The sequence below is a fragment of the Mchenga conophoros genome, linkage group LG3 (genome assembly GCF_057382185.1).
Source record: "Mchenga conophoros isolate Kocher_MC1m ecotype Shallow Benthic linkage group LG3, M_conophoros_male_GT1.1, whole genome shotgun sequence".
Classification (NCBI taxonomy): Eukaryota; Metazoa; Chordata; class Actinopteri; order Cichliformes; family Cichlidae; genus Mchenga; species Mchenga conophoros.
The window spans coordinates 68,673,754-68,699,325 of record NC_140528.1 but is presented as its reverse complement, the minus strand read 5'-3'; the positions used below and the strand labels follow the sequence as shown (position 1 = coordinate 68,699,325).

Below are 25,572 nucleotides of genomic sequence, written 5' to 3'. Positions count from 1 at the left end.
GCATAGAATGGTGGGCGTCAACACTGGACTTTCCCACAAAAAAGAAAAGTAAATGTTATCCAAACATTTGAAGCTGATACCAGCAGAACACTTAGCAGTAAAACAAGTGTTTAAAGAATAAAGCTTTGGATCGGGGTTTTACGCATTCGGCACTTGGAGCCAGTTTGGCACAGAATGATGTGACTCCTCTCCTCGGTGGGAGCTCTTGGCTCAGTTTTGTTGCTATTAGGAGAGACACCTCCCAGATTATCCCATTAATTTGCACCCACAGTCCCCCCACCCCTACCCGGTGCGTTGCCCCCTCCCGGCAGGTTTGCCTTCTGCTCAGCTCTCCTCTGCACACCGAGCTGGATGTCCGGACACTTGCTGCGCTGCTCTTAATGATCAGGAGGCACCGCGGGAGCAGGAAGGAGAAGCACAGCGACGACGCACATGGTGAGCTCCTGTGACTGATTTTTGATCGTTTATCGGCTCGAGGTCTGCGGTAGCTGAAGGGGTGTGAAGTTTTATCTGCGCTTTTGTGGCGCTGGAGAGAAGCAGCGACGGAACTTCAAGTGCAGACTGTATTTTCTGTCGGTGGAACTGAGGGCTAAAAGAGGGTTAAATAAAGGCAGAAACGCATTTGTGGGGAATAAAAACTCGTATAAATTACATCAGGGGTAGAGTTATAGCTACGTTTCTCTTTTCAGTTATCGTTTACGCACTTATATTTTCATAGTTGAGAATAAATCTCATTAAAAATTCATTCTTTTAAATGTGATTACTGATTGTTTTACGCGCTGACAAATAAGCTGTAGGACTGAACTAGAAAAAAATACGTTTAATCCTATAAAATGACCTCATGTAGTATAAATTGTTTTACCTCGAGTGTTACTGAAATGTAAATTGCTTATTGTGTTTCTTTTTATTTTATTTTATTTTTAAATAAGAAAACATTCTAAAAAACAATCTGTATTTATTTTTTGTTTGTTTTTTACTGCAACATTGCACAGAACTACAATTTTAAAAAACATATTTTCATTTGTATATTTCTTTTGAATGTAATCGTACGCACGTGGTTTTGCCACTATGTCCCATTATGTTGAGGTAAAAGAAAAATTTAATAAATAAATCAAAACACAATATACGCTCATAACACGATTTCCAATTAGCAGGCCGGGAATTCGGCGCTGTTATTTATCCTAAACGTTAAACACAAGCGAGAATAATGATCAACATTAAACATCAGAGTGAAAGTTTTCTGATCACGTTGCGATAGCCTCGCTGTGTAAATAAAGCTCATAATTGGCTGCAGCTAATTTGCGCTCAACAAAAGCGCAATTAGCTCTGCTGAATTGAGCCAATTAGTCTCCGGGCTTCGCTCTCAGCTCTGGCCAAAGCAATCAGACTAAATATGATAAACATTTACGTTTCATGAACCGTGGCAAAGGGATCATTAAAGTCTAAGGACTCAGGTTAAAGTCAACTCCGGCATCCAGCGTGTATCTGCGGGCTGTTTGCCTTTTAAGGTCCGTTTACAGTTTGTTGGTTTCCCTAAAAGTCCAGTTTAATAAAAATATCACCGCATTTGTCTTAATAAAGACAGCCTGCTTTTTTCTGTCTTTCTTTTCTTAAGGAATTTGGGGACTGGGGTTTACTGGATTGCTGTGAAGTGTTAATTAAAACAAGCTAAAGTTTAGTAAACAAAAAGTTGCTTGTTTGTTTGTTTTTTATGAAACTGTAACACTAATGATTAATTGGCTGTTTTTCTTTTCTTCTTTTTTCTTTCTTTTTAAAAACATATATTTTTTAATCTTGTCCAGTGCTCATAAAAGGCGCAAACCTGGCGGTGTTTTTTGATTCATTTTGCGCCTGCTTCTCATTATTAACTTGCTGTATGACACTATGCGGATTTAATTTGCACACAATTACGCACAGGAATTTTTTTCCCCCCACAATGCCCGAAGTTGTCTTTGGCCTGACTGCAGCGTGGATTCCCAGTGATTTAATTTCCATCTGGTTTTCAATAAGATCATGTGAAGTTGGAGCTGCGCTGAAAGCTTCTTGCCAACTTGTATGAGGCAGTAAAGGGGAAACTGACAGGAAATTCCCCTTGTATTATCAAGCGGGCAACATGTGTTTTTTTTATTCAAAAGTGAAGCAAGTAAATCTTGCAGGTCGGTGCAGAGACACCTTTCAGATCTGAGGGGGCACAGATGGCCCAGGAGGATGCGGCACACGTGCACCGGACTGGCTGTTTGTTGGAGGTGCAAACATGAAGGACAGAGGCCTCTAGCTAAAGATACGAGCAGCGATAATCCATTTTGCGCTGTCTGTTGCTTCCACCTCCCTGGCCACCCCACTAAAATTAGATTATTACACCTAAAACAGAACTCCTGGAATCCGCTCCGCGTGGAATAACACACACATGGGCTTCAACTGTGCGGGCAGGAATGCAGTATGGGAATACAGAGCGCATGCATAGCCTTTCTCTTCTCACCCAGAGCCCAGGGTTGTATTTCTGACGGCTGAGGACAATTGCAAATTAACAAAGGTGTCAGTTTGGTAACATGCGCCAACAGGTGCCCGCTTGGTTCAGCTTCAAACGCGCTGGCTATAAGACAGAGCTTATATAATTGATCATATTTATTTAAAGGCTCCGTGTCTTGGAGCAGAGCTGCAACGTAAAACCCTGGGAAATCTTCCCAGATGCTATCAGCTCGATACAAATCCACCTTATTAAACAACACAGCCGTGTGTTTATTTGCGCAATCCTCATTTTAATCTATTGAAACCCCTTACAGAGGTTGCAGAACTATTTGAATTTAGCATATTTTCCCTCGCTGCGGTTGACCGGGACTGCTGCGCATGACGAGGAATGTTAAAATGTGCGAGACAGGCCAAATCCAGCTCATCTGCTCAGCAGAATAGCTCCAGACACAGACAGGCCCAAAGCTCTGCAAGGGACAAAGCGAGTTAGCAGGTAGCAAGAGAGAGGAACCACAGCAAGAGACAGGAACACAAAAAAGACACGTTTGCTGCGGAACAATTAAACAAGAAAAAAAAAAAAAGTTAATTTATGAGTGATAAGTTTTCAGAAGGATATGATCTTCGTTCTTCAGTTAGAATCATAATACAGCAAAAGGCATGGTATATTACTTACAGAGACAGGCCAAGCATGAAAAATGAACATGCATGGATATGGAAAACTATGGATGTATTGCTGTTATTACCCCATAAGATCACATCTCTCTCTCTCTGAAAGCTCCACCAGACTCCTAAATCTACAGAAAGACTCAGTGCAAAACTGTCTAGCAAGCAAATGCTTTTGCAAACAGCATTTTCAGCTGCACCGAAACACCTTATTGAGTTTCCTATTCACTTACATATTCCTATCCATTTATTCAGATGTGAAAAACTTATATGCATGTGCATGAACTCCTGCAGCTTCAGCCTCTACCAAATCATTAAACCACTTTTTTGTTTCTGCTCCCGACATCTCTGCTGCTTTCAAGTTCAGACACATTTCAGCGTTATGAAGAACGGGAGATTTACATCGGGAAATAAACGAGGACTGCAGAGCACGAACACCAGCGCCGCTCTCCTTGCTCTCTCCTGTTCGACTATGCTGTAAACATGCCCCCAGGTTGTCAGCAAGTATTTTTCCAGCCCCTTGCCAGCCAAGCATAGCTGCTTCTAAAGATCACCCGCCGGAGATGTTGTTGATCTCATCATACCACTATTTGGCTGTATAAGCTTTTTGAGAGGCAGATTGCTGCCAAGTTATTTCAAAACTTCTGCTCACAGGGTCCTCAAACTGAATGCATAGTTGTTATATCAACAGCTATTGTGTGCATTAAGTTTGCAACTAAGAAAAAGTAGACAAAACTGAAACGGAGATCGAGGCCTCTTCTTGGAGTTAACGGGAAATTCATTCAGAGGAAATCCCGCTCGTCTTCAGCATTTCCGCCCCCGGCATGCTGGCTGTGTGAATTTATTGAAAGCGGTAGAGAAAAACCGTAGTTGAAACCATATCTGCTGGGTTGCATTGGCCATACGAGACAGTTGATCTAGTCTCTGCATTTGGCCTAGAGGGGCGCATTAAAAACCTCAAGGGCCTCACTTAGATGAGCATCCATTTATCAGAGTGGGTGTAATGGGCAAATGTTTAATTAGTCATGTAATGTGACAAAGACAAGAGCAAGTGCATGTCACGGGAATGTTAAACAACCTACCCCTTTCTCTTTTAGCCATGTGTACGCTTCACCCCCACCACCCGCCTACACGCTTATAACTGCCCATTCGCTGAATTCCTGACTGAAATCTCACCACTACTTCCCTGAATCCTCTGGTAGCTTTTTATCCTGCTCATCATCCCTTTGACTTGTCTCCCCTTCTTATACAACCGGTATATCGATACCACGTGAAACCAGAGAGCCAATTAATCAGCCGATCAACTTATACGTCTTGCTTTTTATCAGTGTGTTCAGGTTCCCGTGGGGCATGTCTCGACACGTCAGGAATGGCTAGCCGAGGCATTCTGGATCACAGGAATGTGGCTCTCTGGGACCAGGGTCACAATCAGACCACTAATCACTGCACTTGTTACTTGTTTCCTTTAGCAACGCCACAAAACACAGGCGCCTGCTGAGCCTGTTATTCCCCTTTTGTGCTCAATCAAGTTTAGCTGATTTATTTTCTAGCATTTGGTTGCTTTTGGACATTTGCAGTTTGTCCCCAGGCAGCCGAGAGACCGCCGTGACCTGCACACAGGACCCCTCAGAGTTGTGTGGTCCCAAAAGGGAGGCCTCATATTTCGGTCGTTGGCTAATTGAGCGGCATGACGAGGCCGGAGAGGCTCTCAGCCCCGTTCCTCTCCTACGGGTTTGGTTTATGCAGCCCTGCTGACTTTGCTGTCAGTGTCAAACGCTTGTTAGGGCATCATCAATCTCACAGCAGTTAAGAATATTCCCAGAACAGAATGAAAGGGGCAGGTGATAGATGGGCAGGGAGACGGGAGAGTGGAGGAAAAGTTGTTTGAAACCGCCGAAGGATGGCGGATATAAATGAGAAGATGACAGCCCATTTAATGAAGAAAAGAAATCATTTCCCAAAAGCGAAAGGAGAAAGGTGCTGAACTCACCCTGCAATGGAGAAACTTACGTAGTGCTCATTGGGAAATGTGCTTCTGGGCTTTGTGTGAGCAGCGAAAAAACGATAAATCACTGGGCCCAGAGAAAGTAGGTGCATTGTCCATTTTGTCCGGATGCCAAAGCGGACGAATTCTAGTATCAAATCATGACAGAAAAATAAATTACACTCATCACCAATTACACGAAACGGGAAGCGGATTTGTTTGCACTGCAGACCTACACAAGTCAGGGTTTGTCTCTTCAACGGAAGTATCCGAGTAGGGGCTCAAGTCGAACACACATTTCATTCCATAAATCATTTCTACCATCCCAAATGCTAATCTCCAAGTCCTCTTCCTCCCTCTCTGTTTCTCCGTGCCCTCTTTCCTACACCACGACACTACTACACTGCTCATGGTCGGGGCCCTCGCTGCGGTGGCTGCAGCAATGACCAACGGTAAAGATATTTGGAAAGGGAGCAATAAATATGATGGATGTGGTCCAGCTCAGGTTTTAGCCCCAGCTGTCGGGCATGTTTTTTGTTATTTCAGACAGACCTGCTGGGTGCGCGCCCTTCTTCACCCGCATTCATCCACTCGTTTTGGGGTTAAGGAGCGTTTTAAGATGGATAAGTTCTTATAAGTTCTCAAGTTCAAGGGTTCAAACCGGTGGCTGACACTACTGGGAAGATGGGAGATTACATTTTTACAGGATGAAGTCTTTACTGGCAACTACTGAAAGCCAATAAGGTGAACTTGCAGTGATGCAATCAGTTGGTATGGTGTGTTTTCAATAAGGGGACAGGTGGTCCTTCTTAGATTTCCTTCTTCGGCTTCAAATGCGTATCATATAAATCAATCAGTTAGTCTTTTGTTCTTTTCTGATCACGCTCCTGTGGTTTTCCTCTTTAAAAAATGATTTTTTCCTCTCACAGGCTGGATGACATGATGTTCCAACCCTTTTCCCCTCCTCCCTCCACCTCTTTTTGTCCTGTTTTCCTTCTACTCCTCTTCCTCTGTCTTTCCCTCATTTCCTCTTCCCTTCCCCAACCGCCGTTGAGCTGGAATTCACCTAATGACCCCTGCTACCACACAGTTGGCCGTCCGCGACACTGCCTGTCAGAGTTTATCAATGCTGCCTACGGGGTTCCAGTCAACGTGAACCACTCGCTACAAGGAAATGACTATGACAGCCACATCACCACCTTAACCGACCTCAACAATCCCCACAACCTCACATGTTGGATGGCCGATGCAGGTACTGACACAGGAGACTGGGTCCTTACCCTACCGCTGGGCCGCCGCTTTGAGATCACATACATAAGTTTTCAGTTCTGTCACCAAAGGGAGCCATTGGACCCCATCTCCATTTCCATCCTCAAGTCGATGGACTTTGGGCGCACCTGGAGGCCAATGCAGCACTACTCCAGCGACTGCCTCAGGAACTTCAAGCTACCTTCACAAACAGTGGCCCAAACGAGACATCAAGAAACAGAGCCCCTCTGCTCAGACCCACGCCCTCTACAGAAGCAGCGAGGAGGCATGGTGTTGGCCTTCTCCACTCTGGATGGACGGCCATCCTCTCCTGATTTTGACTATAGCCCCACTCTCCAGGACTGGGTGACAGCCACCGACATTCGCGTGGTCTTCCATAAGGTGTCCAGTGAGGTGAAGATAGGCCACATGGATAAGACGGAAGAAGAAAGATGGCTTGACCGTGGACACGACATCAGAGAGGCTGGTGTTGTGAGATGGAGAACGGACTTCAAGGATCAGACTGGAGACCAGGTGGACAAGTTAAACACAGAAAATACACTGACATTTTTTGACAGGGAGACAAAAAACTCAGAGACAAGGGTGAGGAACAAAGGGGTTAGAATAGATAAGCAAGTCAGGAAGGGCCATTATAAAAGCTCAGGTCAAGATGAAGACGGGCACAACGTCACCAGCAAGGAAGGGGGGGACAGTTTCAGCATGGACACTCTCACTTCTCCTAAAAAGGGCGGGAAAGGCAGAGGGCGTGGCCGCAAGAAGGAAAACAATCATTGGCTGCCTTGCCCCAATGGAGATTGCAATTGGACAGTTGAGGGGCGGAGCAGAAACAACAAAGGGCAGGAGCTGAGGAAACGGAGGAACAACAATCACAATACAAGGCCGAGGAATCTGCAGGCGGCCCAACCTTCTGCTTTTAAGCCCCCCGGCCGAGCTCCTTTTGCCCTCTCGGACCTGCAGGTCGGGGGCAGGTGTAAATGTAACGGACACGCTTCCAGGTGTCGCCGCGACGACACGGGTCGTGCAGTGTGTGTATGCAAGCATCACACAGCGGGGCCAGACTGTGATGTGTGTGAGGACTTCTACTTTGACAGACCATGGCATCGAGCTACGCCCACTAACCCAAACCCCTGTGTTGGTGAGTCCTGCATCACACTGCCTTTGAAAATGCTAACATAAGCACACCTTTGGTCTTATGAAAGAAATCAATGAAATCACTAGAAAACATATTGCAACTGTCAAAAACTGTGCATATAGTAAAGACAGCATGATTGAATCTCAATTTCAAGTACAGGTTTATAGAGGCTATAACTCATCCAGCAACTTAATGTCGCTCAAACAGCACAAGCCAGACATCTGTTTTCAGCATTAACATAAAAACCTTTGCACATCAGATCCTGACCGATACTCAGCAGCCTACAAACATGTTGCAGAGGTCCAGTTCAGTGACTGTTACTCAAGGCAACACACCATTAATTATACATGACTTCAAACATTAATACAATATAAATGAGGGCGCTTTAAAAGATCCCCCCCCATACAGTTGATGTGAAAGTTATTCTCGCTATAAAAAAAGAACAAAAGACGCACTCTGGAAGAGAGCTAAGTGTAAGAGGGCTTTGTGTCAACATATTTGCAATCAAACTGAAAGTCATAAATCTGGCTTAAGCCAAAATTTCCCTTATTTGGTACTTTCTGGATACCATATTAAAGCCAAACTGCTGGATTTGAATAACCCATTGTTAATACTTTCTCCAGCCCTGAAACTCTTTTCTTCGTTGGTGTTCACCAGTATTTATTTTGCTTTGCCTATGTCCAGCCTGTGAGTGTAACGGCCACTCCAACAAATGCCGCTTCAGCATGGAGGTGTTTCAGCAGTCGGGCCGGCGCAGTGGAGGCGTGTGTCAGAAGTGTCGCCACCACACGGCCGGACGCCACTGCCAGTACTGCCAGAATGGATACACCCGCAACCACAAAAAGCCGCTCAGCCACCGCAAAGCCTGCCAACGTCAGTGACTGGATGTGTGTGTGTTTAGTGTATATGTGGTGGGGGACACAAGATGGAGGGTAGAGCGAGTGCGTGACCCATACCTTTGATTGACTGTACATTCGCTGAAAGATGAAAAGTAAATCAGAGTGTGATCGTGTTTATGCCCGACTGTCAGAATGTGTGTTGCTATTTGAGCTTACGTGGTCCGCTCTGCCTCTGTACAAGTGTACAAAAGTGTTAATGGGGTGGTTACATTGTGACAGAGGACAGCTATTCCTGTTAGCAATATACAAAAGCACACACAAACCACACCGAGCTGCCTCATGCATCCACATTATTACCACCTGTGGCATCTGCAATGACCCCCGGTGACCTTTGACCGGTGTCATGTCCTAAGTAAGATAAGATAAGATAAGATAAGATAAGATAGAACTTTATTAATCCCTCGGGTGGGTTCCTCTGGGAAATTCGACTTCCAAAAAGCACAGCAACGACCGAAGTTACAGTTACAGAATTGTTATATATATATATATATATATATATACACACACACACACACACACATATATAAATACAGAGACAAATATAAATAAAATATACAAAGGGGATAAATAGAATAAATAGGAATAAAAAATAAAAAATAAGTGACTGTGACACCCTAGCTTAGCTGTGTGCAAGCTTGTCCTCTGCTCTAATACTTTGCTGTATATCCAGAATTAACAGGCCTTGTGAGTTTCACACACATTCAGGGATAATAAAAAATATTAAACACGCTCAATATTTTATCACTTTTAAGGCATGAAACAAGAGTATCCTGCAAATTTATACGCTTTTAGTCCTGATTTATTGCTGCTACATTTCACTTAGTAACCATTCAGAGGCCAGCGGTGAGACAATTACTCATTTTCTCCAGGCAGGTTGTTTGGACTTATTGTAAGGATTTGTATAAACATTGTTCGAGTGTGAACAGAGCTGCTGAGGAGAGGCTTCCTCTCCCCATCTGTCTTCTCTCATTGGCCCTTATCCTTTGAAAGCACTGGTAAATAAAAAGCTTTGCAATGTAAACTATGGCAAATCCAGGCAGTAATCATTATACCGTGTAACAGGCAACACTGCTAATATCTACTTAAGAAGGTTCATCTTCACTAAAAAAACTTACCTAAAAGAAACACCAGAGTGATAATGATTCCCTGCAATGGTGTGCAATTTTGTTAATATCTCCACTGAGGAATTTGTCTTTGTTTACCTATCAGGAAACAGACGCCCACCTGGCGTTAGTATAGGCCTTCTGTAATGCTCAGTGACACGCTTGAGGACACATGCTTGTCATTCAGGATTAAACCAGGTCCTGTCACTGATGGATGCATTTATAAGTCCTGTTGTCATGTCTTTCCTTTGTTATGTTATTTTTAACATATCTTAAACCTATCCAAAATATAAATTATTTCAACTGGCTCTGCTCACCATTTTAGCATCTTTTAGCTTGTTATTTTGGTTTACAACATGCTTGTTGGTGGACAAGAAAACTGAGGCAAAAACAGTACAGAGCTTTAAAATACAGGCTAATAAGCCTGTACTGTAAGGTGAGAATATGTCAGTGTTGGATTTAAAGCTCATGTGAGTACCTACCAAAAAACGTGCTTAATCAGCTTCTAATCTGTTCATTTCTTTCCCAGCGTGTCAGTGCCATCCTGTGGGGGCAGTGGGTGGCTGGTGTAACCAGACGTCTGGTCAGTGCCTGTGTCGACGAGGTGTGACCGGCCTCAGGTGTAACCGCTGTGCCCCAGGATATGAACAGGGGAAGTCTCCTTTACAGCCCTGCATACGTAAGTTTACCGGCCACGCAGATGTCCATTTTAAACCTGCTAACTTTAGCAGTGTTGTCAGAAAGAGTTTTCACTTTGAAGGCAAAACAAGAACTTCTTCCTCTTTCTGTCAGTTATTGATTCCACAAGGTTTAGTGCTACTAAAGAGTGCACAAATGAGCCACACAGTGTGTTTACAACTGCTAGCAAAGCATAAAGGCTGTCAGTGCATGCTAACATTTTCCTCACCCAAGGAAATGCTAACACAAGTGCAGATCACACCAGTTTGTCCTCATCTACAGCAACTCAGATTGTTAATATTGCAATATTAAAAATGAAATTGGAAATGGGTTTTTGGCATGGATTTATGCTAACCTAACCAGAATAGCTCTCCCTTAAAACTAGCAACATGTAGATTGATATTAAGTTAAGTTGATGTTAGCCAGTAGCTCAGTGTGGTTGTATGCAAAATTTGATATTTATCCAACACAGCACTGCATATGCCAAAACCTTTAATTTATAAAGGCAGCTTATGTAGACTCTGAGGCATAATTTATGAGGCGAATGCATCATCAGTAGTCTGAATACATTTTCAAGACCACAAAATGTGTTTGTACAGCAACAATGTTTTTCTGTTTTTGATTTGTTTTGGTGACTTAGTTTACTAATTCCTCTTAAATAGTTATTGATTGTTCTCATCTGGACTTGAGAGTTTACACAAAAGGATTATTATAATTAGACGTTTTCATAGTTCATACTTGAAGGACACAGATTTAATAAAGCAAACATTTAACATTCATTTAACATTTAATACAGGGCTGAATTTATTATTTGAATGTCTGAATGTAGTCAATAGGTAATCAGCCTGTTAAAGACACAACTGTGATGACCAATAACACTTTTACCATTAACTAATGACTGAAACATCGCTTCCATCACGTCTGGATATTCTTTTCCTCTCTGGGAGGACTCTGCCAGTGGGCTCTGTCTTTTGTCCCAGGGGTTCTGGGTCTGTCTGAGGGATTTCTCTCCTCCTCGCTCTGTTTCAAGGATTTTCGTGTGTTTGTGGAAATTGGTGCAACTGCCATAACACCCATCAGACACAGATCACATTTTGCAGTGTCTCATTTCAGCCTGCATGTGTCCAAGTCAAGTCCAAGTTCCCATGTAATTTTGTTACATAAGTAGAATGTAAAATGTTACATTTATTGAACCTGGTCAAATGGTTCAATACTGCACTTATTTTGCCTATTGAGTTTTGCACACATGTGGGAGCCTTCCAGGACTCTATGAAAACTATGAATAGAGGCCTCAAATCTGAAAGTTATGACAACCTCTTTTGTTTGTTTTTATAAGGATTGATTTCATAACAGCACTTAGTCTTACCGTAATTAAAAATGTTCTCTCTGCACTCGACACCCTTTGGCTTTTAATAGTTGTCAGTCATGACAAAGTGACTTCTTTAATTTCTCCTTCAGCCTCATTTGTTCGTGGCCTAAATGGATTAAGCGACTCTATCAAGCTGTGTAAGCCTTTATCAAATTGTAGCTCAGTATAAATAGGGCCGCTGCGCTTCAGTTTAATTTTGCCCGATCTCCTCGGCGTGTCTCCTTTTCATCATCCCTGGATGGTTTCCACAGCAGCGATAACATGAGCTGAGCGCTACAGGGAAACCTCATCTCCCGCTGATCTGGTATCAGCGTCAGATCAAGAGGATTGTTGCCACTCACATCTCTGCGCCTGGCCAGCAACAAACATCAGCCATGAGCGCTAATCCACGCGCACATCCCGGGCTAATCGCACGAGTGCCGACAACTACACAGGCTCTGACGCTGTGTTAGTCCCAATCAGGTGACATAGGGAGCCAGCAGCAGGGAGCTTCGCACCTGTTGCACGCCTCAAACTGCCCCCATCGAAGGGCCCAGACTCATAACTCTCCTAGTGAAAGGAGTGAGTGAAAGAGAACCTTGTTTGTTTTTACTCCCAGACCATCTCAGTCTATGTATAGCACCTCTCTGCTCCCACCACCTCGTACATCTCGCCTACACCTCATCAGACAGCCCTAAATGTGTGCAGCAGTCAGGCTAAATTCAATGTTAGCTACCTTTAAACCATTTTATCTATGCTCTGAATAGACCAGGATGTCAGCAGAATTGTCTGACAGGGCTGCATATTTTGGTCAAACTAAAGCTAAAGCAAAACGGAATCCAAGCTAGCTGATGAGATAGCCCCAGCTAACCTTTGCTAAAGCTTTAACTGCAAATTTATGAAATGAAAAATGATCAAGTTTTATGATTTGTTACAAAATAGAAAACAGTTATTTCACATATTTAAAGCAAGTTGATGTGCTGTCACCTCAGCCAAAGTCATCTATGACCTCGGGTTTAATCCTGCGAGGGCCATCGTGAACGATTACTGGAACTGTTAGTTTGAAGCATTATCTAAAATAACTGAACTTTTTTCCTCTGAAAGTTATATTTCTACCAACATCTTTGCTGATTTCACTTCAGAATCCTCTTAGCAGCATGTCGCTCTGATGGTGGCTTCTGTTTTTGTTAATAGAGTTTCGATGAATGCCAAAGAAAAGAAAATAGTTGAAATCCCATTAACATGAAATATTGGTCAATGAAAAGTCTTCTCACACTAAGATGAGTTATCTGATTTAGTTAGTTAGTGCTGACTTTTCTCCTAGTGTCATGTTTTGTTGTGTTTTTACTTTGACCTGATATTTCTTGGGTTAGATCATATTTTTATTAATTAATTTATTGCTAATTTTATTCTGTATAGTTCCTATATTGATTTAGGAATGCATGAACAGCATCTTTTGTTTCTGCACTATTTGGAATTTTGCGATATGTGACGATTCAGACATTTGACTTGCCTTGTAAATTTAGAAACATATTAAAAACTAGAAGCCCACTCAGCGACACATTCTCCACCGAGACCAATAACCTTGCATTTCAGTTTTAATCAATCACAGATGTTGCCTAACTGCTGGTTTGAGGTACTTCTTGAATGTCGCCTAGACAATTGTGCTAGACTTTTTAGCAAGAGAACGATTAGCATTAAGAATTGTTTTATGTTTTTTTTATTATTTAGAATTAAAAGAAATCTTGAAGATCTTGAATCTTGGAAATCCCTGTACCCTTAATGACTCGGTGTTAATCAATAAAGATGTGATTTTGATGATGATTAGAATAATATATATATATATATATATATATATATATATATATATATATATATATATATATATATATATATATATATATGTGTATATATATATATATATATATATATATATATATATGTATATGTGTATATATATATATATATATATATATATATATATATATATATGTGTATATATATATATATATATATATATATATATGTGTATATATATATATATATATATATATATATATGTATATGTATATATGTATATGTATATATATATATGTATATATATATATATATTTATATATATGTATATATATATATATGTATATATGTATATATATGTATATATATATATATATATATATATGTATATATATATATATATATATATATGTATATATATATATATGTATGTATATATATATATATATGTATATATATATGTATGTATATATATATGTATGTATATATATATATGTATGTATATATATATACGTATGTATATATATATATATATATATATATGTATGTATATATATATATATATATATATATATATATATATATATATATATATATATATATATATATATATATATATACGTATGTGTATATATATATATATATATATATATACGTATGTGTATATATATATATATATATATATATGTATATATATATATATATATATATACATATATATATATGTATATATATGTATGTATATATATATGTATATATATATATATGTATGTATGTATGTATGTATGTATATGGGTCACCTTCTCATTTAATTGTTTTTCTTTATTTTTACTACTTTCTGCATTGTAGATACATACTGAAGACATCAAATATATAGATCAAGATATATGGGATTATGTAGCAAAGAAAAGTAAATAACTGCAAATATGTTTTATATTTTAGATCTGCCAGAGTTGCCACCCTTTGCTTTGTTGACAGCGCTGCAAACCCTTCTCTAAATGAGCTTCATGATGTAGTCACCTGAAATGGTTTTCACTTCACAGGTGTGCCTTGTCAGGGTTCATTGGTGGAATTTCTTGCCTTATTACACAGTTTACAGCCTTATTTGACAACCGTCAGATTATAGCAATATTATGGCAAGAACCAATCAACTAAGTAAAGAACTGAAGGTCAGTCAGTCTGGAAAATTGCTAAAACTTTAAATGTGCAGTCACCAAAATCATCAAGTGCTACGATGAAACTGGCTCACATGAGGACTGCCCCAGGAAAAGAGGACCAGTTCCAGTAGGAGACACAATCTCTACATCAACTGTTCAGAGGAGACGGCGCGAATCAAGCCCTTATGGTCAAACAGCTGCTAAGAAACCACTAAGGAAAAGCAAGAAGTAGTAAAGATTTGTTTGGGACAAGAAACTCAAGGAATGGACATTAGACAAGTGGAAATCTGTGCTTTGGTCCGATGAGTCCAAATTTGAGATCTATGGTTCCACGTGCCTTGTCTTTGTGTGATGCAGAAAAGGTGAACGGATGGTCTCTACATGCATGGTTCCCACCCTGAAGCTTGAAGGAGCAGGTATGATGGTTTGGGGGTGCTTTGCTGGTGACACTATTGGGGATTTATTCAAAATTGAATTTGACATGTCTACCATAGCATCCTGCAGTGACATGCCATCCTATCCGGATTACGTTTAGTTGGACCACCACTTATTTTTCAACAGGACCACAACCCCAAGGGCTATTTGACCAAAAAGGAGAGTGATGGAGTGCTGCAACAGATGGCCTGGCCTCCACAGTCATCTGACCTAAACCCAGTCGAGATGGTTTGGGATGAGATGGACCTCAGAGTGAAGGCAAAAGGGCCAACAAGTGTTGGGGACTCCTTAAAGACTGTTGGAAAACCATTTCAGGCGACTACCTCATGAAGCTCATTAAAAGAATGCCAAGAGCGTACAAAGCAGCAATCAAAGCAAAGGGTGGCTATTTTGAAGAATCAAAAATATAAAAGATGCTTTGAGTTACTTCACACTTTTTTTTGTTTTGTAATAAATCCATATGTGTTCATTCATAGTTTTGATGCCGGGAGTGAGCATCTACACCGTAAATAGTCATGAAAATAAAGAAAAAACATTAAATAAAAAGGCGTGTCTAACCTTTTAACTGGTAGTGTACATAGAATAGCATGTCACTAGTCAGCTAGTCACTAAATTCTGATAGAGACCCAGTCATTTTGTTCTGGAAGCAGGCCTGACATGACAGAAATTGCTCAGTTCAGAAAATTTTCTGAAATTTTCATGAAATTTTAGGAGATCAGGCTTGGTAGTTTTTTCTAGAGATGGACCGATCCGATATTACGTATCGGTATCGGTCCGATACTGACCTAAATTACTGGATCGGATATCGGAGAAAAATAAAAAATGTAATCCGATCCATTAAATATCACGAAAGCACCTCACAAAACTTGCAACACGCCGTAACTCGCCTCAGAACGTTAGCACGTCGGAGCAGTATGCATCACGTGATAGAGCGGCTGTGGCATGCGGGACCTGTCGGTGGTCTGGATAGCATGTGGAGCTTCGCTAGCAACCCGGCATTTCATCTCCGACAAAGTTATCCCGAGAGAAGTAAAGCAAGTGTGTAAGTCCATCTCTGAATGTTTGTAAAGCATTCCTGCGTTAAGCTTAACAAACGATATATGGAGCGACTGCCTCTTCTTGCTGCTACTTCAATCATGAAACTGCTTAACGATCAGCTGATCGGCTTTTCAAATCAAAATCAAATCAAATCACTTTTATTGTCACATCACATGTGCAGGCACACTGGCACAGCACATGCGAGTGAAATTCTTGTGTGCGAGACCGTCGTGAGTCCGTGTCTCTTCTTTGTTTTTGGCCCACTTTGCACCAGAAAGAGGAAACCAGCGGCTGAACAGCAGCAGCACGTTTAAGCTTGATCAGCTGTTGTTAGAATTTATTTAATATTACTTTCTACTCCAGGATCTTTTTCTACGTAGCTGACGCTGGTAACTGTGCAGGGGCGGATCTAGCAAAGTTTAGCCAGGGGGGCCGATAGGGCATTAACAGGGAAAAGGGGGCACAAAGACATACTTTTCTTTCTTATTCTCATTTAAAATGTCGAGCTTTTAATAAATAATTATCTGACACCCAAAGTTTTAATTTGATGCAAAATGAATAGAAGTCCATTACTGTATATAGTAACTATTAAGTCTAATATATATACCCTAGTAAGCTATAGTACTTTTTCCTTTGGGAAGGTACCATCTGTGCAGTCTGCAATTTTGTTGAAGAAAGATGTTGAATCTATTTAATATTTCTTGAAAAATAATTGATTTCTGTGCATTTTTTTTCACACTGCATCAAATTAAGGTTGATTACGTCGATTAAGCATCATGAGGTGGAGCGTGAGGGGTGGTTCCCTATTTTTTATTGATTTATTTTTGTTGTTGCTGGGAGTTGGAACCCTATTAGTTAGGTTGCTTAATATTTATGCTAAGTACTCTTTAAAATACCAGAATAGGGAGGATGGTGTAGGTTTAAGTTTATTAGATTGATCAGTATTGCTGAACTATGAAATATTTTTTTTTGCATACAGGTATAACAGAATAGCTTTAGTGTAGTTGTTGTTTTAAACTTGAGTATGAACTTATACAAAATGCAGCAAGATATTTAAAAAACAGTTTTGTTGATTAAAAAACACTATATCGGATTCATATCGGTATCGGCAGATATCCAAATTTATGATATCAGTATCGGACATAAAAAAGTGGTATCGTGCCATCTCTAGTTTTTACATACAAAAGATATCCCTGTCTGTCAGTCGCATATATGGATATCATATTGTCACTAGCCCTGCTCATGCAGGTAGCCCCATTTGCCTCATTGGAACCCTTGACATGTACTATAAGTACACTTACAGAAACCCACAGCACCTTCTTGACTTTTAAACACGAGGGACCGTCAGCTGGAAGGGGGTGTTGGGTGTCAGTGGCCCAGTTGTGTCATAGAAGACCAGACCTGGACAGAGGACGATGCGTGAGCTTATATGGCGGCACTGTCACACACAAACTTTTACAAGAGCCTGGGTTATGCACGCGTCACCAACCAGGATGTTAATCCACACCACCGACACGCACTACTCTGTTTAATGTTTGAGACAAAACCATACAAGAAGTGAAGGTCTGACCCTATTAAATTCCAAAAAGTAAAGTTTGCATCTGTCTGTGTGTTAGAGAGAGCACCACAGGATGGGTTTGTGGACCATAAAAGGACCACACACACGTTCATTTTGACATTTGCTTATCTTCTGCATGGGCATGCCTCACGCAGCGAGGGTCATTCAAACACAACGCACACATATAATGCACAGAAGTGAAACAGACTGACAGCTCTGGAAAGTGTCCTGAAGTTTCTCTTTGTGTGTCTGTTTTGTCTGAAACTGTGTTTATGCTTGCAGGAATTCCAGAAGTTGCTCCAACTCCAGTGTACCAACCTCAGTACAGCATAGGTAGGTCTGATGTATGGCAGTCCTGGAGAAATGCTTTGCATCAATGTGATGAAGCTCCTTGAATTATTTTTTTAAGCAGACAATCATTCATAGACAAAAATGGAGAAGAAGGCAAGTCTGGAAAATTGTATCCTGAAAGACAGTTTTATACAGAAAGTAACTTTATAACTTTTTATAACTTTAAGCCTTTAAACTAATCTATTAACTAAACTTCTGGTACTTAAATATATTAAACCAATATCTAATTTTTCTACTGTAAAATTTTCTGCCTGCTGTAACCTGCCATAATAACTTATGATATCCGAATGCCTCATGCAGGAAATTGTGTAACTGACAACAAGATTTGATTGAGTAATAACAATAAAGTTTTTCCCTTTTCTATCCTCTCCCCCGCTGATGTCACCGCAGCATTTAGATTTATGGCTTTTTTGTGCGATCATATATCAGATCTCCTCTGAAGGCGTGCCACATATTTTTTAACAGATCAGTCCTTGAATTGAAACTGCTCTGGGAGCTGCTGCTCACTCTCTCCACGGAGTGGCTAACCACTCCCTCCTAGCGGCGGCTCGAAGAATGTCCCACCTGCTGCAGTTGGGATCATCTGTTAGTCAAAGGATACTGTGATGACAAATAGAAGCAGCCATATTGTAATTAGGGGAAAAGACATGTGCTGATATGCTTGCTATGAAATGATATCCACCCTCATTTGACGATTCTCTCTCCCTCTCCCCCCTCTGCTTGTCTCTCATGTAGCGGAGGAGTGCGTTTCATACTGCCAGCCTTCTCAGGTTAAAGTCAAGATGAACTTGGAGACCTATTGTCGAAAGAACTATGGTTAGTGGCCATTTTTCTGTTTTAACCACTATATATTTTTATTATATTATTAAATATAATTTAACAATTATAGTGTATCCTGCTATCCATATTTGATATGAGCATCCACAGTGTATGTATGACAGAAAATAGAAAAGTATAACCAGTCTTTAAATTATTTATTCAAATGAATCAAATCTAAATTGTAACAAATATTTAAATTGTGGACCAAAAGAATCTATCAAAAATACTATTTATTTTTTTTTTTACTATGTTGTGCCTGTGTTTGTTAGTGCTGAAGGTGCAGGTGAAAGGTATGGAGCGCTCAGGTCCCTGGTGGCAGTTTTCCATCTTGGTGCAAGTCGTCTTCCGCACTGGGTCCCACGCCCGCATTCGCAGGGGCTCTCAGTCCCTTTGGGTCCCTGACCGCGACCTTGGCTGCGGCTGCCCCGCCCTCCAGGTGGGTCGGACAGTCCTCCTGATCGGAGCAGATGAAGGAGAGCAGCCCTGGGTGCCAGAGGAGAAGCGCCTGGTGGCAGATCGCTCTACTCTAGCCCTCCAGTGGCAGGAACACTGGAGCCCCAAACTCAGGGCTTTCCGGGGGCAGGACAAGAGGGGCCGCTGTCCACCAAAACAGGCAAACAACCACCAGCGCTACAGGGAAAACCCAAAACCTCAGTCTGGTTATGTCCCCCCTCACTTGCTGACTGAGAAAGATGTCGAGCCTCACGCTGCAAACACACACAAGACTGAAAGCACAGAAGTGCCGCACATGTTCAAAGTTAAATCCACTGAGGCGACACTACCCTCTTCTTCTTCACCCAATCCAGTGTGTTCTACTCAAAACCCTTCATGAAAACTTTAACAGTGAGAAGATTTAAAGACTCAAATTCTATTATATTGAAATTCTCAAAAAACAGAAGAACTACAAGGAGTAAAATGTACATTATTCCATTTTTTTGTCAGTGGACTTGACAATCAGGTGAGAAGAAAGCTCAAAGAAACCCTTCAACACCGAAACACATACCCACCTTTAGGTTTATGTACATTCTTAAGAGGTTAATTATTGCATAATGAGTTTTGCAGCAACATAAAGTGGTATCACTCAGTGATGATGAATCTGTGAGACTAAAATGGTGAAATGTAAAATGAAAGTATCATTATTTTAATATTTCTACTAAGGAAAATTCTGAAAATTAAAGTCTGACTGAACTTTGAAAAATGTCAATTAGCATTTTGTCTTGAAAATCTATATTTAGATCATATTTATTTATTGAATTGTTTAGCTAAAGTGAAAATATTACAATAAATGACATCATAAAAGTATTTACAATAGTAATTAACATAATGACAAATGGTTTAGTTAATGTGCAAAAATGTGATTGATTTTTTTTTTTTACTAGTAAATATTTTATTGTAAATTGCCCATTATACCATTTTAGACTTTATTTTTAATTCACATGTAAATTTGGGAAAAGCAAATACTGAAAAGTAATCTCTGAAGCAATTTCACTAAATTAAAATAACCGAACAAAGTTGAAAGTCATGTAGCTCACATGGATAATTACAACAGAATGTGTCTGTTATGTAAAACCATGCTGGAGACTGCAAATTTGCATTTATTATAAATAACTAATATTTACTATTACATCGATGCTGTAGTTTTACAGTTTAAATCCAAAACTTTCAAAACTAAACAGATTAATTAATACATTATTTATTTATTTTGCTGAACTACTTACATTTGTTCCCCTTTAATCAACTTGAAATATTTGCAGAATATGTATATCCCACGTAAAAGTATAATTTCAGTGTATTTATTTTTGTTATTTCTGTCTGATATGGACATCAGTTAAAATAGCCTTCATAACGTGTTGCTCAAATTGTGTTTTTTTTTACCTTCATGTAAGAAAAACAAAGCTGTGACACCACAAGTGCATTGGGCAGCCGGGTTAGCACAGACAAGATATTATTATATTATTAAATTCCATTTTTAAATTTGACAAATATCTTTACTCTTGCTTGTCTAAAATAATGAAATTAAAAAACTGAAAACTGAAATTTTTCATTTAGGCTAATTCAATTTAGACAAAGAAAACTCATTGATTTTTAAATTAAAACATTTAAATAAGAACACTTTATTATGTATGTACATATAGTACATTTCAATTCTAAAAATGTAAAAAAAAAAATTGCTTTAATTTTCTTTTTGAGTTTCTTTCTTTCTTTTCGCATGCATTTCAGTAGTGGGAGACGAAAAACCTCACTGCACTCACACCTTTAATTCAAACTGTACAATGTTTGATGAAAAGAGACTTTATCTACAATCTGTTCCCTCACTGGACAGCTGACACAAAGACCAAACTAACTTAACCTCATTTTCTAGGAATCCTCAGATACACCATAAGGAGCCCAGATACGGATCTAAAAAACATCGGTCCAACCTGTCGTCATGACTTCTGTTTCCATTTGGGAGATATCGCGTCATAGCCCAGGGGAAATGGGGGGTGGTTGGAGGTTATGAAGACAGATGGAAGAGTTCCTATTTGTTGAGCAGCCACCTTGTTTTGGTGGGACCTGTGTCAGCGATTGGCTGTGCAGCTGTGGTGAAGGCTATGATTGAAAATAAAGAGAGAAAAATAGACTCGCTGACTGATGACCTCGCAGCGGGACTGAACATACAGTACACCGAAGAGTGTGTGAGACTGTTTTGGGGCCTCTTTTCCTTTTCTTATGAGGTCCAAACATCCGTGCAACCAGCTGGCAGCTTACCATGCTAATTATGCTTCCAAACAAGCTGCTCAGATGTCTTTATACAGTAACCCAACATGCAGCATGTTTTCTGTACACTGTCTTTAATCATTTACCAGAAAAAAAACATAGACTTAGTTTTATACTTATTCAAATACAAACTCTTTTTTAACCACTTAGGGTGACCTTTGTAAGAAATCAGTCAGATTTAAGTGCACATTCACAATTCTGTACTTGTGAAGACCTTAAATATCTCATTTTGACGGATCTATATTCATCACACATATTCTTCAACACCTTAAACTCAGTAAATGGAATGACAACAATACTATAAATATTACATGAAAACAGCCAAAAATGTCAGAAATACAAAAAGAGAAAATTTTAATAAAGTTTAATGTAATCATCTTTGGCATTTTTACTGGCCTATAGTTTTTTCAAAAAAACAACTGTAGTCATTTCATAATGTGTGTTGATTCAGACCATTCATCTAAGTGTCTTTGACTAATACTTTGATGCTAGCTGGTGATAAAAAAGCTCTCAAACAATACATATAAATGTTAATTACACAATATGTGTGGCTATGTGTACTGTGTGTACTATGTAAAGTGTTTCAGATATAAACCGTAAAGAGATGTAATGTATGGACCATCTTTTTAGCATCTTTCAGCTCACTGTTTTGTTTTTAAGGCGTTCAATATACTGTTTTGGTTCACTTTCACTGCTCTAATTAGCACGCTTTCAACAGCAGGCAGCTGTTTTCAGTTTAAAAAAATTCAAAACACAGCTGTACACTACCAGGAAAACAGCAGACAGAAAAACTTTGGCAATTAACTGGCAAACACAGTGGATCATTTAGTAGCTAAAAACAGATATTGTCCTCAGGAGTTGGTGGAGACCAAAATATAGCTACAAGTAGAGTGATTATCAGGTGGATGCAAACATACTGCAAGTAATTTCTTGGTATTCTGTGTTTTTCAAAATCCAGTGAAAGTGATAAATAACTCATGTCAGGTTTGTGTTTCCAGCTTGCAAACAACAACAAATTGTAGCAAAAACCATCCAATGTCACGTTTTCATTTTGGCAGCTAAAAACAAGAAAAGGAGTTTCTGCACCCTGAAACACCAAACAACCCAAAACGAGAAGGGCACGGCTGTAAAAGTTAACAGTGCGTAACACACAAATTATGTGTGTGTGTCAGAGGAAAAAAGTGCAAGTCAACACATGCACAATCATGTCTCGGTGTGTGTGCGTGTGTGTGTGAAGCACCTGCTGCGTTGCTGCAGGAAGCACCTGTCAGCAGTCGTCTCCGCGGTGCAGCCCCTGTCGACATGAGGGTTTGATCCCAAAACTCTCCAAACACACACACTTACACCGACACTAACAGACAACTTAAGCCAGTGGCTCGCTCTGCAGCAGGGGCTTCGCATAGTCTGCGGCTTTGCTCCAGTTAAACTGACAACATGTTCTTTTCTGAAGCGCTGTGGATGGGGGTAGGCTCCCTGTTTTGGTGGCATGTGGGAAAAAAGGAGATCAGATTCTTCTTCTGCAGAACGGGAAGCAGCAGTGTGTGTGTTTGTGAGCGTGTGGTATTATGTTTACAGCCTGCCGAGGGCACGTTTTACGAGAGGTGATTCCTCCTGTGTTGCAGCCAGAGCCAAAGTTCAACTAGACTTCTTGCAAACACACCAATTTGCTTTGTCCTCAAACACATACACACACATTTAACACTATTCTCATCCCGTCTACACACACACTCCAAATTGTTGCCTCGCACCCAAGAGCTTAAGTCCAAGTTCAGAAAGTCACACTGTTTTCAGGATGCACACACACAAAGACACGGAGGCTTCTGTTAACCTGAGAGGCAGAGGGTCAATCCCTGTGATCCTGCAGCCTGCATGCCTTCCATACAGACATGCCGCCGACACCGCAACCCGACTCCCGGCCAGATTAGGACTAATCAAGCATGGCACAGCTCAGGGCAGCAACGGCATGACACACACATGTAGACAAACACATGGATATACTGTACTACAAACATGTGCCAACCCTTCCTCTTTAAAATTTCTGATCAAGTATTTGCCAAAAATATGACCACAGAGAGAAAAATTATTTCTTGCATCAAGTATCATTATTAACAGTGCATGCAACATTTTATAATGTGGATTTTGCTCCTTGTTTCGGTTTCAGTCTGTTAAATTTCCTGGCAGTTTTTGATAGTTCAGGTTTTATAGGGTTAATGCTTTCCTACAGAACATAAAATGTCTGAAAATACACAAGTTCCACACCAGTGAGAGTCTATCCCTCAGAAAACGCGGCTGCTGAATTGAAAGGTCTAATTTAATGTCCAGGTTTGTCTTCCTTCACTTATTTTTGGCACCATGTAACAAATGTGCATGACACTCTTCCAGAAGTGAATAGGAAACACCCGCAAACAAAGAATGAGCAGCTGCTTCGTACTCTGACGCTTTTATATACTCTCCAGATTCACTTCTGTAACTCAACAAGTTGTTGTTGATATGACTCTTGTTCATTTCTGACATCTGAGGAACTGAAGATCCAGTGGATTACTTTTATTTTTGACATCCTAACAACAGCAGAAAATTCTTAGTGATTGCATGACGGGCAGCTGATGCTACCAGTAGCAGGCCGGAGCAACACTGCATGGAGAAAAGTCTCGAAAATCGAGTCCCATTGCAACAGTCAAGCACCTATCTATGCTGTCTGCCTTTACAAACTTTCGAGAAAGAATGAGCCATTTGAATATGAGCAACAAGTCAGTTTGTGAAATTCTTCCTTAGTACACATTTCATGATCAGCCATGAGTGGTTTGATTGCAAAGTGAAAGTGTTTAGGAACCACAGCAACTCAACCATGAAGTTGTAGAGCAGGGTCACCGGGTGACTGGGTGGCTGGAGCTCCAAACCTCATCTGTCCTTAACATCAGCACAAAAAGTGTGCACCGGGAGTCATGGTTTCCATGGCTGAGCAGGTCCTGTTGGTGTAATGTGCACTTTTTTTCCACACAATATTTGTGTAAACTGTAGTGTGCACAATCAGAGTCTTTGATACGAGTTTGAAACCAAATAAAAAAAAATATGACTGTCTTCATGTTGTGTTTTTCTTTTTTTTTCTTTTTTGCAACTGGCATTTTTGAAAGGATTTTCTCTCTAAAGGAGAGGGGCTTACAAGACTAATAGTCTATTTAAAGCAACCTGGATGTACACCAAGATTTTACAGGTTCTTCTTTTGCCTGTCAACCACGTCTCCACTTATTTTAATGAAATTCAGATTGGTTTTCCAACAAGCGTTGTGTTACATAGTAACTTCTGCAGGATTTTCTCTTTGTTCCTGCTCTGGGTTAGATCCTGCTTTAACTCTATCCAGCTGAACTCTGAGGTTGTTATCCTTTATGTCTTAAACAGCCTTGACTGTGCTCTTACAGGTCAGGTACTTAATTAATGCCTCATCAATCAGAGCAGGCTGGTCTTTGGAGAATGGCTGCATTAAAGCAAACCAGAAGATTTTCGAGTGCTGCAACAACTTATAGTGTAAAAAAAATTATGTATTTCTTGCACTATGAAAGCGCATAAAGCTATTCTGGTAGATCCCAAAATGACATTTTAAACCTTTAAATGTATTTAAGAGAAGTGAACTCATAGGTTTAATATGCAGAGCATACATGCTCGTCTGTATAATGTTTTTGCATGAGACCGTGAGGACCGGCCGTCACGTGGCTACAGCTTGACTTTTCCCATTAAAGTTTTCCCACCAGTCGCAGGTGTGGACCGGTCGTCTGGTCCCTGTTTGGCCACAAATGTCTGGGATGTGTCAGGCCGTCCTCAGCTCTGCTCCCTTTGTAGTCTGCAATGGGAGGCTCGTTTTGTCTTTGTAGTCATTAAGCAGAACCTTATTTTGGCAGCCACCGTGTTAGAGGGGACAGGTGATTTATAGCGGAGGGAGCAACAGGGTGATCCCTGCCATTCGTTTCTTTTTTGGGAGGGATGGGGGCTCATTCTGGATGTTTTTATGGCGTCTAAACACACTCTACAGTCTATTAGTACCCTGTGCGCAGGACTCGGAGTCCAGGATTAGCGATCAAAAGACTGATGGCGGGGGCACTGGGGTAAAAGGTTGGAGGTAA

At 40.4% G+C, this 25,572-nt stretch overlaps 1 protein-coding gene across 2 annotated transcripts; it reads left to right on the top strand.

Annotated features, from left to right (window-relative positions):
* Positions 1-302: 302 nt before the first annotated feature.
* Positions 303-24,522, top strand: ntn5 (netrin 5). Of its 2 annotated transcripts, XR_014891243.1 has the most exons (8): positions 303-435; positions 6,046-7,520; positions 8,202-8,390; positions 10,049-10,198; positions 17,813-17,863; positions 18,617-18,697; positions 18,970-19,658; positions 21,063-24,522. XR_014891243.1 is itself a non-coding variant. In XM_085266917.1 (7 exons), the coding sequence occupies exons 2-7, from the start codon at positions 6,056-6,058 to the stop codon at positions 19,530-19,532; spliced, it is 2,499 nt and encodes an 832-aa protein (XP_085123043.1). In that variant the 5' UTR covers positions 303-435; positions 6,046-6,055; the 3' UTR covers positions 19,533-24,522. The 2 variants fall into 2 exon arrangements, 1 of the variants encoding a protein (XP_085123043.1); XM_085266917.1 differs by having other exon boundaries at positions 18,970-24,522.
* The last annotated feature ends 1,050 nt before the right edge of the window (positions 24,523-25,572 follow it).

Excerpts from the sequence above, each read along its gene's own strand:
- ntn5 (XM_085266917.1), top strand. The coding sequence starts at position 6,056 with ATGATGTTCCAACCCTTTTCCCCTCCTCCCTCCACCTCTTTTTGTCCT. Across the intron at positions 10,199-17,812 it reads TCCTTTACAGCCCTGCATAC|GAATTCCAGAAGTTGCTCCA; the intron begins GTAAGTTTACCG and ends TTATGCTTGCAG. Across the intron at positions 17,864-18,616 it reads CCAACCTCAGTACAGCATAG|CGGAGGAGTGCGTTTCATAC; the intron begins GTAGGTCTGATG and ends TCTCTCATGTAG.